General features: G+C 45.6%; 1 protein-coding gene across 12 annotated transcripts in view; it reads right to left on the bottom strand.

Moving 5' to 3' along the window:
* LOC119167755 (uncharacterized) overlaps positions 1-14,057 on the bottom strand; it is a 595,822-nt gene that overhangs the window by 224,282 nt on the left and 357,483 nt on the right. For all 12 annotated transcript variants that reach the window (XR_012883841.1, XR_012883842.1, XR_012883843.1 and 9 more), the window contains one exon: positions 620-738. Coding sequence is in view for 9 of the 12 variants with exons in the window: in XM_075865247.1 (XP_075721362.1) it covers positions 620-738 (119 nt within the window). In the remaining 3 variants the exon portion in view is untranslated. The remainder of the gene's footprint in view (positions 1-619; positions 739-14,057) is intronic.

Raw genomic sequence — 14,057 nt, 5'->3', positions numbered from 1 at the left:
TGCACTCTAGATGACAACAGCACTTTTTGTTTACAACACACAGCAAAGCTAACATGACTTTTTGTGGTGGTACCAGACATGCTTGACACAAGTGCTGAGCTCAGGGGAGCTCTGCTACCATCAGATATGACTGTAATTGCTGAAGGCAATGCTGCACAGATGTTTTAATCTGAGCTGAGACTAAACAGGATGACATGTGAACATGCATTAGCAGATTACAAATGATTCTTTTTCTCTATGAAGAATGCAACCCAGCATGTCAAAAAAAATTAAGAAGCATATGCTGTTGTCGCTAGTCTAGTGAATAATAAATGGTGCAAATAAATCATTTTCCAATATTATAGGTTTAGTTTTTTTATGCACCAGACACACTCTGCTATTATTGTATAGCCTGAAGAAAAGCCACACAATTTTTTTGATTTGATTGTATTTGTCTCTGATTCTCCCAAATGTTGCAACATGCCAGCTCGATGATGTGAAAGAGAAAGCAAGCAATCAAAAGGAAACTGTTTGCATGACTGCACCGAAGTTCAGCATTTCAGCTGAAAGGTTCGGTAGGATCGCAAACGACTAACTGTGCTTAACGATTCAATTTATGAGCATCAGAAAGTAGGCTCACCTGTGCATAAGATGTGAGGCCTGTGCAAAGTGTAGACTGATTTATGTCAGCTGGTTGTTCCTCAAAGTGCACGGTGCCTGTTAGTGAGACTTCTTGGGAAGACGCTGGAAACTTTTGGCCTAGGAAGAAAAAAAAAAGTAACATCTCTTAAAATAAAAGCAGGAGGAGCTTTACTGATTCGTTCTATCGTAAATTACTGCATCCAACTGTTATGAGCCCTTGGCGTGATATCTGTAACTTCTAACTACGTATGTTGTTTATAATGCTTACTTACGAGTAGCATGATAAAAGAAAAAAGAAAAAAAATTCAGATCCTACTTTTTGTGGGAATCGGTTTTATTCAAAGCAGCCAGTGAGCCATCATCATAGAGAAGAAGAATAAACTTTATTTTCGTATCCTGCATGTTTGTGGTCTGGGCTAGACCGCACAAGGACGTACCGGGAGACATTGTCTCTGTACAGCCTCCCTGGCCTGCTGGATAGCCCATTTTTGGTCTTGAACCTCTGAGCTGAGCTGCACAAGTCGCCACTGCTCCCGGAGGACCTCAGAAGAGCTTGCTGATAAGCTGGGGCATTCCCATAATATATGTTTGTAAGACACCTTTTCTGTTACACATAGCTTACATTTATTGTCCGGGTATAAGTTTGGGTAGCTCCTGTGGAGGTGCACAAGGTTCGGGTAGCAGTTCGTCCGTAGCTGTCGGTATTCGATGCTTCTTCCTGTTTAGACTCGGATGAGGGGCGGGAAAGACGCGCCTTGCTTCTCTGTAGTGTTGCATGTATTCTGTGTAGCTTTTAAATCGGTCTTTGTGTGGTACATCGGCAGCGCCAGGGATGATCGTTGAGCGGTGTGGTCGGGTTGTGCGGCGGGTTATTTCTCGTGAAAACTTATGAGCCAGCTCGTTAGGATTGGCTGTATCAGTCTCCGTGTGTGCCGGGAACCATACGAGGTATTTTGGTTCATCTACTTTGTGTAGTTCTTGGTTATTAACGAGGATTCTGAGGGCTTGCTGTGAAATCCGTCCTTATGTAAAATTTCGAATTGCTACTTGCGAATCGCTCAGTATGAACGAGTGTTTGTTGGAGGTGATAGCCACGGCTAGGGCTACCTCCTCAGCTTCCTCTATATTGTTTGTTATGACAGAGCACGCATTAAATGCAAATGCCGGACGTGTCAATCACGACAGCAGTGTGAGCTTTTCGTTCAGGGTATGGGCTAGCATCTACAAAAAGAGATTTACTGTTCGTGCTGTGTGCTTTGAGCAGTGCTTTTTCTCAGTGTTTTCTGCGGTCTGTGTTGATAATGGGGTTCATGTTTTTCGGTATCAGGTTAGACATGATCTTAGCTCTGATTGTATTAGGGATGTCATTTTTGACATCATGTTGCGCATGGTACATGATCCCTAATCTACTCATTATATTTCTTCCCGTTTTAGTTTTACTGAGCCTTTAGAGCTGGGATATCCGCTGAGCTTCTACAATCTCTTCAAGCGTATTGTGTAGTCCTGGCTGAAGAAAAAGGTCTGTGCTAACATACTCAGGTATTCCTATAGCTTGTTTGTAGACCTTCAGATGAGTGCATTTATTTTGTTAGTTTCAGCTTTTTGCCAGTTGTGGTATGCTGCTACATACGTTATGTGACTTATGACGAAGGCCTGAATTAGACGAATTACGTGGGCTTCTTTTCTACCTCGGTGTTTATTCGTGACCCTGTGAATCAGTCTCATCGCATTTGTGACTTTGGTGTTTAGTCTGCGTATAGTCTCGCCGTTGGCACCGTTAGCCTCGATGACTAATCCCAGTACCCGTATTTTTGTAACTGTCTGTATAGCTGTGCCCTCCTGTGTATGAATCCTAATTTCCTCATATTGCCACTTGTTTTCCTCTGACTTACGTGGTCTGCCTCGGATTGCTGGCCTGTAGAGAAGTTCTGATTTCTCCGGGGAGCATGCGAGTGCTGTGCCTTCCAAGTATCGCTCAACTGTTCCTATTGCTTCTTGGAGTCTCTGTTCTATGTAGCCGTCACTGCCATCACTGACCCATATTGTAATGTCATCCGTGTAGATAGAGTGACATAATCCCAGGATTTTATTTAACCCTTTCAGTAGTCCAATGATGATTAGATTAAAGAGCATTGGCGATATTACGGAGCCCTGTGTAGTGCCTCTGCAGCCCAATTCTCAGAGATCAGATGTAAGGCTTCCTAAGCTGACCCTTGCTTTCCTGTTGGTCAAGAAGTTTCTGACGTAATTCTAGGCTCGTTCACCCTTGTTTAAGCTTGATATGTGGCTGAGAATTGTTTCATGAGCTGCATTGTCAAATGCTTGCTTAAGATCCAGATTTAGTATGGCTCGTGTGGATCTTGTATGGTAGTCTATGATTTGGTGTTTAATTTGTAGCATGGCGTCTTGGGTGGCTAGGTGACGACGGAAGTCTATCATCGTGTGTGAGTAGTACTCACCATCCTCAACATAGTTGATGGCTCTATTTAAAAATGCATGTCCCATTACTTTTGCTACGCATGACGTTAATGAGATGGGTCGGAGATTTACCGTACTTTGTTGATTGGCTTTGCAGGTTTTGGTATAAGGATTGTTCTAGCCTCTTTCCACGCGTCAGGTATTTCCCCTTCTGTCCAACATTTGTTTACTTATCCAGTTAAAAATTCTATGAATTCACTGTCCAGGTTGCGTAATGCTCAGTTGGTGACTCCATCCGGTCCTGGTGCTGATTTTACACTTAATTTGTGAAGCACCGCTCTAATCTCTGCTACCTCAAAGTTTTTGTCCATGTTGGGCTTGGCTTCGCCTCTATAGTTTTTATGTTGTGGTGGTGGTGATTTTGACATGTAGATGTTTTGTAGATCTGTCATTAGCTGTTCCTCGTTTCCTTCGTATTCGCGTGTGAGACGATGGATAGTGTGTCTCTGTTCAGTTTCGGTGTTGGTGGGATTTAAAAGAAACCTTAGCAATTTCCACGTTTGTGACGTTCCAATTTGGGTGCCCATGTCCTTACATATCTCCATCCATTGTTGCTCACACAGCTGCTTGCAGTGACTTTCGATGCCTTTATTGAGCTGTGCCATTTTTTTCCGGATTGTTCTGTTGTGTCTTTGCCTCCGCCATTTGTGTTGTAACGCTTCTTTAGTTCGCCACAGATGGATTAATCTGTTATCGATGCGCTCAACTGGGGTATCTGTTTCTACTTCATGTGTGGCTTTCCTGACAGTGTCTATTATGCTCTCGCACTATTGCTGGATATCGTCAGGATGTTCGGTAATCGTTTTTTTGATATCCCGAAATTTATCCCAGTCTAGACGTCTCGTGTTACATATGGTCGTAATCCTGTCGCTATCGGTGAATGGTACGTGTGTTTCGAGTATGCGATGGTCACTTCCTAAATCATCGATGTGTTGTGCCATGTAGCCCCCGGGGCATTCTTGGTTATTGTAAGATCCGGTGTTGTGTCTCGCTGGGTGCTTGTACCTATGCGTGTGTGTGCATGCGGGTCTGTTATCGGAGTAAGCTGTTCATCTTGTATGCTCTACCATAACGGTTTCCCTTTGGGGGGTGGTGTAACCATACCCCCATGCCTCGTGTGCGGCGTTGAAGTCTCCTGCTATGATGAGCGGGGCGTTGCCAGCTAACATCACGGCCTGCCTAAATAGAGAGTGAAACTGCTGTCTGTGATTTGACGGACTGCTATATACGTTAAGAATGCTCCCTTTTGTTTTCCTAGATAGAAGTTCTGTCATTATATGATTGTATCCACATTCTAGATTATGGGTTCTGACCGTAATCTCTCTCTTTACTAGTGTAGTGAGAGCTTTATTTCCTTCTTCACGCTCAGGACTTACTGACTGGTATCCTGGTAGTGTGGCGAGGCCATGCGTTTCTTGAAGTAAAATAACATCTTGCTTGTTACCTCGTCGGATGTACTGCTGGATGACAGATTTCTTAGCCCTAAATCCTCTACAGTTTCATTGCCATATGCGGAGTTGTCGTTTACCACGCCTCATCATCGCTGTTCGTTATTTGTGTGGGAGGCGTGAAAATAGGTGGGTGGATGAGAGGGGTTGGTGGTTTTGTGGGAGTTGCCTGCAGGGGATATGGTGCCTGCGGTTGTTGGTGAAAGTTCGCGACTACACCGTGAAGGTCTGCGGATGTTTTTGGGTTGCGTCCTCGTTCCAGCATTTCTACCCTGGCTGCTAGTGCCGTCAGATCAACAGACGTCTTAGTGGTGGTTTCCAGGATAGATTGGAACGCGGTTAATAGCTGGTCTACTTTTTTCTCAATGTTATCCAAACTTGTTTGTTGCGAGATGCTTTCTTGTTTAGTGCTTGGGGGATCTGTAGTTTTCTGCGTTTTGGCCTTTTGTTTTAACAGAGGGGTAGTTATCTCCATGCGATCGTCGGCTATGGGTGTTCCCTCCTGAATTACAGTATTAGTTATATTAGGGCTTGTGGGTTTGCCGCATTTGCGTTCCATAGTGAGGAGTTCTATTTGAGCTTGCATCTGTTCTATCATTTCTTTCATTCATCTGTTTTCATCTTTGAGCCAATCTAACTCTTGACTGTTGTTGTTATTGCTACCGTGATTATTTTTAACCTCTTGAGGTCCTTCCGGTCGCGAGCCGCATACTCTATCTGCCCAGCTCACCTTGTTTGTTGGTCCCTTAGAGGCCAATCCCGACCTGGAACTGGGGTGGGAGCTTGCAGGGCTGCGGTTCCTTGAACCTGAGCAGAATCTTGTTTGCTGTCGTTTTCCGGGTCTCGATGTCGAGCGCTCTCGTGGACGTCCTCTTGGTGGAGATGAGCTTTGCCTTTGATGTTCTCGTAAGTCTGGCCCATTGTCTCTGTTTTGCAATGTAAGGTTTCTTGAACGTGGCCGTGCAGCTTTTATCGGCTGTAACGTGGTCTTTTCCACAGATTTGACAACTAGGGTTGCATCTGTGGTCGTCTTTGAGGTTGTGAATGCCGCAACGAGACCAGCACAAAGTTAATCTTGGGGGTTGGGGCACACGTCACTTCTATGTCCCAGTCTGTTGCAGTGCTTGCAGTAGTCAATTTGCTTGCGGTATAGCGTGCACGGTATTATTACTCCATGTGATGTGTGGTGCGCGTTCAAAGTGCGCGCCTTCGAAAAGTGCGCGTCACGGAAAAAAAAAAAAAACAAAAGGAGAAATACCAGAGTGCACGTGCGGTGCTGCTTAAACAAGAATGACGACGTTAAAGAGCGTCAAGCACGAGGATGCGTGGCAGGACGTGAAGTAAACAAAAGGTAAAACATCCAATGGGCAGCGAACACGGAGATTTCAAGGCCCAATGGCTTGACACCACGAAACAGTAGTATCTCCAATGAGAACGAGACAAGTGGGCCAGAGCTGAAGCAGGAGCCTGGGGAGACGAGAGCAAGGGGAATTCGAGGCAGGAGTGCAAGCGGAAGGTCGTCACCGGACCGGGCGCTGAAGATGGGCCGTTGGGTTCCGGACCCGAGCCTACAAGGGCTTCCACCGGCCGGGACCTCCTGCTGTCGGGTTCCCGCTCCAAAGGACCGTGGCCATCCGGTCCTGAACTCCTTTCCAGAACCTGCGGACTTCGGTTCCGGCAGGCGAGCTACAGCCGTCGGGCTCCGGGCCCGAGCTGTGCGCCCAGCTGCTTGACTAGGTCGACCCTAGTTCCCGGACGCGTCGCCACCAGCCTGCGTTCTCCCGTCTCCGACGTGTCCACGCTCCTCAAGCCGAAACCATCACGATTTGGTAGGGCTTTTCGACGTGTCGCCAGCAGCCAGCGTTCCCTCGTCCTCGTCCAGCCCACGCACTGACGCAGGAGTCACGGCGTTCCGGTTTCTCATCACCGCCGAAAACCAACTTGTGGGTGAGACTGCACCAATACTCTTGCGCTACTCCCATCACTCAGCCCCTTTCGAACGTTAGGTTTAGTTACTGACTTTGAACGTTCTTGTTGGGTGTTTACAGATGTGTTTCGTCATGTCCAGTCAACTGTTTATTAAGTGTTTTGTTTTGTGAGGAATCTTTGCCTTTTTTTTACTTTTCAATTAAACTTTTTGTGTGTTTCTTGGAAACCGAACGGCTTTGTCCTTATTAACAAAACTCTCTGAGGCTCAGCCCGGGAGAAAAACAAATCAGCAACAAGAACCCTGCATCACAAATTGGCGTCCGCGACAGGACAAAGTCGTTTGTTTTTCCAGTAGATTTTTTGACGCGGTTAACACGATGACGAACACGTGGGAGTTAATTGAGTTGGCGGATAAAATGGGACTGACGGGAGCGGAGTTTAGAGTATGGTACGAGGAGCGGATGGAGAGGGAGCGTGAGCAACGGGCTGCAGAACGAAAGGCGGCGAAGGAAAAGCTTGAATTGGTGCTTAGAGCTAAGAAGGAGGAGCTAGAGCGCGTAACGCGTGAAAATAAAGTGTTGCTAGAGCGTCAGACACGCATACTGAAGCAGCAGCTCCAATTAGAGAGGGTGGACTTCGAGCGGCGACTCGAGCTTGCGATGGCGAAAAGGGGGCAGCTGGCGATGCAGAAGGTCGAGCAAGCGGTGAATGTTTGCTCCGATAGCAGCGTTTGCTGGAGGGAAGTCGATTCCTGCAAGGTTGGCCTCGAGCCTCGCGACAGCCTTACTTCGGAGCGAGAAGCTCAGATAGAGGAAGGCAGAGAGGTGGACAGCCAAGAAGGCAGGAGTCATGAGGAGTTTGTTGAAGCGACGGAAAGCTTCTCTGGCTGGGAACATAGTACTTCCGTTAGCTGCTTGGGGACCTCTGAGAGGCCAAGCACCTATGAAGAAGAGCGCCTGGATATGGGCGACCTAGAAGCTGTGGAAAATGTTGTGGAGCAAAGCTTCGATAGCAGGGAACGAAGAAGCTCCATTCAGAATGAGGTGTGTATCAGAACGCCTCAGAGGCCGAGCACATTTCGGGAAGGGGTAGGGCTACCTCTCAATAGCTCCATGGAAGGAGCGCTAGAACGTCATTGGGAAGATGGCAGCGAATGCCATGAAGGCTCTGATATAGTGGCCACTGATTGTTTTGTACCGACAGAGGTAGCAGCAGGCACCACGTCAATGGTCCTAGACCATACGTATATCTCACTCAGAGAGAGAGGGGATTCTAGTTCACAGGATAGCGTAACTGCTATTTGTCCGAGAAAACACGATGGGAGTGCTGAAGCACTCTTCAAAATAAACAGTATCGAATCGGAGGTGGGCTCGATAGTAGGTATGGAGAATGCCAGACAGGGTCTTGAACCTGAGAACGTGATTGGTTTTGAACCTATAATTAAGTCCACTCAAGATGAGCTGTATAATGACCGAGCACAACGGCATCCCTTCTCAAGAATCCAGGAACCTCACACGCTTGTCGGAGCGTTTGGGCTTGCTGAGGGCACCCCGAGCTTGTGTTCATTAGATGGTGGATTAAAAGAAAGCATTTGTGTGAGAGATTGTGGCATTTGGACATTCGTGTCTCAGTGCGTTTCGTGTCGACGCCGACGGCTCGAGACCGCGCCCTGTTCCTCTGTGACCGGTAAGCGTTCATGTGGCCGGCGGGGGCGCAGACACGCGTTTCAGCGAAAGTGCATAAAAGCATGTTTGCCACAGTTACTTTCGAAACGTGCGAGAAGGGCAGTGCGTCTGGTTTGGGACGCGATAACCTGAGTGTAGGGTTAGAAAACCGGTAGCTCTTTCTGGACTTCGACTTTTAGATGCGGACACAAGTAGCTTTGTCCATAGTCGATTTTGTAGTAAAAAGGTTTATTCCGGGTTTCAGAACTTTTAAATGCAATTGGGTGAACCTAAAGTTTAAGTGTGGACATTTGGACGATGTAGCGAACTGTAGCCCGGTGATGTGTTGAACTGCGTGGTGCAAATATGTGGTTTAATTGTGACGTAGTGCAGAACGCGCACTCATCGGCAGTTTTTTTTTTCTAAAAAAAAAAAAACTTGAATAAAAGGGGGGCGTATGTGATGTGTGGTGCGCGTTCAAAGTGCGCGCCTTCGAAAAGTGCGCGTCACGGAAAAAAAAAAAAAACAAAAGGAGAAATACCAGAGTGCACGTGCGGTGCTGCTTAAACAAGAATGACGACGTTAAAGAGCGTCAAGCACGAGGATGCGTGGCAGGACGTGAAGTAAACAAAAGGTAAAACATCCAATGGGCAGCGAACACGGAGATTTCAAGGCCCAATGGCTTGACACCACGAAACAGTAGTATCTCCAATGAGAACGAGACAAGTGGGCCAGAGCTGAAGCAGGAGCCTGGGGAGACGAGAGCAAGGGGAATTCGAGGCAGGAGTGCAAGCGGAAGGTCGTCACCGGACCGGGCGCTGAAGATGGGCCGTTGGGTTCCGGACCCGAGCCTACAAGGGCTTCCACCGGCCGGGACCTCCTGCTGTCGGGTTCCCGCTCCAAAGGACCGTGGCCATCCGGTCCTGAACTCCTTTCCAGAACCTGCGGACTTCGGTTCCGGCAGGCGAGCTACAGCCGTCGGGCTCCGGGCCCGAGCTGTGCGCCCAGCTGCTTGACTAGGTCGACCCTAGTTCCCGGACGCGTCGCCACCAGCCTGCGTTCTCCCGTCTCCGACGTGTCCACGCTCCTCAAGCCGAAACCATCACGATTTGGTAGGGCTTTTCGACGTGTCGCCAGCAGCCAGCGTTCCCTCGTCCTCGTCCAGCCCACGCACTGACGCAGGAGTCACGGCGTTCCGGTTTCTCATCACCGCCGAAAACCAACTTGTGGGTGAGACTGCACCGATACTCTTGCGCTACTCCCATCACTCAGCCCCTTTCGAACGTTAGGTTTAGTTACTGACTTTGAACGTTCTTGTTGGGTGTTTACAGATGTGTTTCGTCATGTCCAGTCAACTGTTTATTAAGTGTTTTGTTTTGTGAGGAATCTTTGCCTTTTTTTTACTTTTCAATTAAACTTTTTGTGTGTTTCTTGGAAACCGAACGGCTTTGTCCTTATTAACAAAACTCTCTGAGGCTCAGCCCGGGAGAAAAACAAATCAGCAACAAGAACCCTGCATCACACTCCATCATAGCACACACTGGAGGGTACCTTGTTTCCACTGAAGAGCACAATGACCGTTGTAGTATTCCCCAGTCGTTTCGCTGTGATGATGCTGGGGTTTTTTTCAGTGACAAGGGCCGCCCTAATGCTACAGGGTGTTTCTTTCAGTGGGATTCCTTTATTGATACCCTTGGCTGTATCTTCTGGTGCTGTTTCATACACTGCCACTTTATATTCTTTGCCTCGTATAAGCATTTTCTTAATTTTTCTCTACTGGTCAGCTCTGTCGGGGTCTGGTGTGCTCACTATCATGATGTTTTGTGTCTTGTTGGGGCATATCACGTCAAAGTGCCGGACTTCTGGTGGTGTAGCCACGGTTTCATGTATGCCTCTGGTTATATCGGTTGGGCCGAGTGCGGCTACGCGTAGGCCTCCTCTCGGTCGGATGACAATTTTGTAATTTCCCGCTAGCAGCTTGGGCATTCTGCTCGCTTTTTCAATGCGGCTCATCCGTCTTTCCTGCATTTTGGCTTGTGTGTTACGAAAACCGGGTTCTACCTTGTTGTTAGCACCATGGACGCCATCAGCTTCCCTGACCGATTCATGTCCGGGCTTTCGACGACGTCCGTAGTAGACGGTGTGCCAGCCTTCTTCACTCTTGGTAGTGGCTGGCGATTCATCCTCATCGTGTTGTACGTCCATCATCCTCGAATCAGCAGCATTGTCTTGCGTGTCGCCTGCCGACGCAGTGGATTCCATTGGGTTTACAGCGCCGGCTCCCTGAGGAAACCGGCCTGTTTCGCGAGGCTTAACAGCATCTCGTGTGGTGTGCACCGAGAAAAGGTCGTAAAAAGACGAAAAACCGTTGGCGCACCTTGTCTTTGGTATTCTGAGAATCTGGATGACGAGGTGAATCTTCTGATATCACTCTGAGAAATGTACGTGGTGATTTTTACTGTGAAGTTGTTCATAAAAGCAGGAGCCGACGTGAAGCGCGTTTGCACTCGTCGGCGCTCGCAGCGTCTCCTCCCGATATCATCATATGCATTTTTTTTTCATTTTCAATAAAGCAATACGAGGTGAACTGTCATTAAGTGCAGTAGTTGTGTGCACATCATGGGCTTAACTGTAATGCTTATTACACTGAAATGTACTGGCGACCACACAAGGAGATTTATGGTGAAACATAACCTGAGTACTCACGTTATTGCACAAACATCAGAATTATTAAAAAGAAGTGCACTCAACAATGTGACGATGTGTGTATCACACTTACCTTGTTAGCTTGCTAAATCATTGGACTACCAATGTAATGTTTATTAGACTGCTACAAAAGTGAAGCTACCATTGAAACCACAACTGATGCTAACATTGCATGAGGTCTGCAACAAAGGTTTTCAAATGAAGGTGTTTTAAATGCAGGAGTCGCAACAAGGGAACACAGGTTTTACAGCCACATGGGCCAACTAACAGCGAGGGTAGCAATAGTTTGTCGTCAACCTCGTCGACTCTATTGGTCAACCAGCATGTCCACTACCTAGGCCGAATGCCCACTACCTTCATTACAATCACTCCCGAGCAATAAAGAACCCATCCTGGCGACACAAGGGGATCATAGTACTGCTTGAGCCTGGAAACATGCACAATTTCTAATCCGCAGCGATGCTTGTTCGAAGACGCGTCGAGCGGCTCCACCAGGTAATTGGCAGCGGAACTTTGTTGCAGAACCCAATAAGAGCTGCACTACTTTAAAGATAGCTTGTGGAAGAGTCCTGCGGGAGTATATGGAACTCACAACCATACCAATGAGCCGGAATCAAAGTATGTTGCAGTAGTCAATGCATCATGGCGATGTTTCTGACCACTTTGGTCGTGTGATGTGAACAAATGAGCAAGTTGGCGACATTCTTTGGCAAATGCAGCTGCTTGTGAAATGGTTGTGAACTATGAAAGGTCAGGTCTGTACGAAATAATTGTGTCCATTGTGGAAGAAGGTTTACGTCCATAAGGAAGAAAGAAAGGGGAGAATTCGGTGGTGCTTTGTGTTGCCGTGTTGTATGCATACGTGACGAAAGATAGTATCCTGTCCCGATTGATGTGGTCAGATCAGAAATCAGAAATGGTTTTATTTTGTCATCAAATCAATTACAAAAATTTGTGTATACAGAAGGAGGTCCCATAGTCGGAGGCTGAATCAGGACCTCCTACAGTAGTGAATATAGAAAAAATTAATTGATGCAGCAAACAGCGGTACAGAAAACAGGTAATGAAATACATCGCAGGTAAAAACGAAAAAGGAGTTCTACGTAAAAAAAACATTAGCAGAAAGCAGCAACAAAAACTGAAATGAGACAACATAAAAAATAGAGGTAATTCAACTCTCCTAAGTAGTTTACAGATAATTACCATGGTAAAAGATAGTAAAAATAAACTACGAGAAAAGAAAACTAAACAGTGACATCTGATATCACCAATGTAGGATGATGATGATGTGATGCTTTGTTAACGTTGGGTTGTGAGAAAGCATGAAAGGGAGCGGGAGTAATAGAAGTCACCAAAACTATCCAGATAATGGAATGGATGAGAGGAATGTCTTCATATCTTTTTTGAATATGGCGATTGATTCCAAGGCTTTTACTCCTGAAGGTATAGTATTCCAGAGATGAATTCCAGTGAAGTGGGCCGTTTGTTTGCTATAGTTAGTGTGTGCTATAGGTAAGCTAAAATTGTGATTTTGTGCAAACCTTGTCAAGTTTGTATTCTCTAGACTAGATGGAGAGATTATACACAAAGGAAGCTGATTTTTTATTTGCTTGAAAACTAGTATGCCTAAATTATATTTGAAAGTGTTCTCGACTGTTAGGATGTCATTGGCATGCAGGAGTGTTTTAGCATCACTGCGATAATGACTGTGGGTAAGAATTCTAATAGAGTGATTTTGCATAGTTTGAAGGGAGACGAGATGACTGCTGTAGGTATTGCCCCAAGATGTGATACAGTAATTAATATGAGAATGAATAAAAGCATAGTACAATGAAAGTATTGTGGGTTTGAAAAATAAATCACGAGATTTAATTAGAACACGTATGCCGTAACCCATTTTTTTCTCGCAGGTATGCAACATGCGAATGAAACTTCAAATGACAGTCCAGTCTAATTCCCAAGAACGTCGCCTCATCGTCTGCTTCAATTGCAAATTGATTTAGGAATATTGGCGGGATATAATTATGTTCACGTTGGTGAAAGTGGAAAATAACAAATTTCGTTTTGGTGGGATTTATTTGTAATTTATTATGGACACACCATGCAGCCAAGCCTGAAAGGCCATGATTTAGTTTCTGTGTCGGAGATTAGAGGCATTTATCTGTGTTCACAATTGTTAGTCGTCTGCATACAATAAGCATTCTGAGCTGGCAAGGCAAGATGGCAAATCACTTATGTAAATAATTAAAAGAAGTGGGCTGAAAATAGAACCTTGAGGTACTCCTATATTTGTTACTTTAGGTATAGAATTATGACCCGACAGACTGACAACTTGGCTTCTATTGAGGAGGTAGTTTTTTATTAATGATAGTGCAGGACCAGTTACGCCTATTGATTCAAGCTTCATAAAAAGAATGTGGTGATTGATAGTGTCAAATGCTTTGGTGAAATCTACAAAAACAGAACCTGCGTAGTAGCCTCCATCGATTGCTTTCTTCAACTTTTCAGTTAAAGATAACAAAGCAAGGTCAGTGGAATATGCTTTGCGAAAACCAAATTGGGAAAGGAATAAAATTTGAAACTTATTGAGGTATTTCGTCACACGAATTTCGAGCAAATTTTCGAATATTTTACTGAGAAACGGTATTATGCAAATGGATCGATAGTTGGATATCAGTGTACGGTCACCTTTTTTAAAAACGGGGACGACTCTGCCACTTTTCAATTCTACAAAAAAGATGCCAGTTTTGAAAGCTAGGTTCGATGATGGATGCCAAAATATCAGAAACAACATGAGCAATCCTTTTTACGTAAGTTGAATGAATACCATCAGGGCCAGCACTTGTTGTGTTCAGGTGACGAATGACATCGTGTACTTCTTAAGATGTGGTAGGAAATAGGAAGAAAGATTGTGACATACGAGAAAGGAAAGATGATAGTCAGCATTGGGGATGACATCAGAGTTAAAAAAGTAGTTACTGAAGGCCTCCGCAATTTCTAACGGGGTATCATGCGTAACGTTTTTATACTGAATAGTAGTGATGTCTAATGCCTTTCATTCTTGTTCAGGAATGAGTTGACGATTTCCCATTTTTTCTTACCATTTGAAGCAGCATCTTCAATTTTTCGTTCATAATAAATCTTTTTTGCATTTTTCAGATGCAATGTAAGGGCATTGCAGAATTTTTTGTAACGCGCGAGTAATTTTAAA

The sequence above is a fragment of the Rhipicephalus microplus genome, chromosome 6 (genome assembly GCF_043290135.1).
Source record: "Rhipicephalus microplus isolate Deutch F79 chromosome 6, USDA_Rmic, whole genome shotgun sequence".
Taxonomy (NCBI): Eukaryota; Metazoa; Arthropoda; class Arachnida; order Ixodida; family Ixodidae; genus Rhipicephalus; species Rhipicephalus microplus.
Note: the sequence above shows the minus strand (reverse complement) of the source record. Positions and strands in the feature narration are given on the sequence as shown.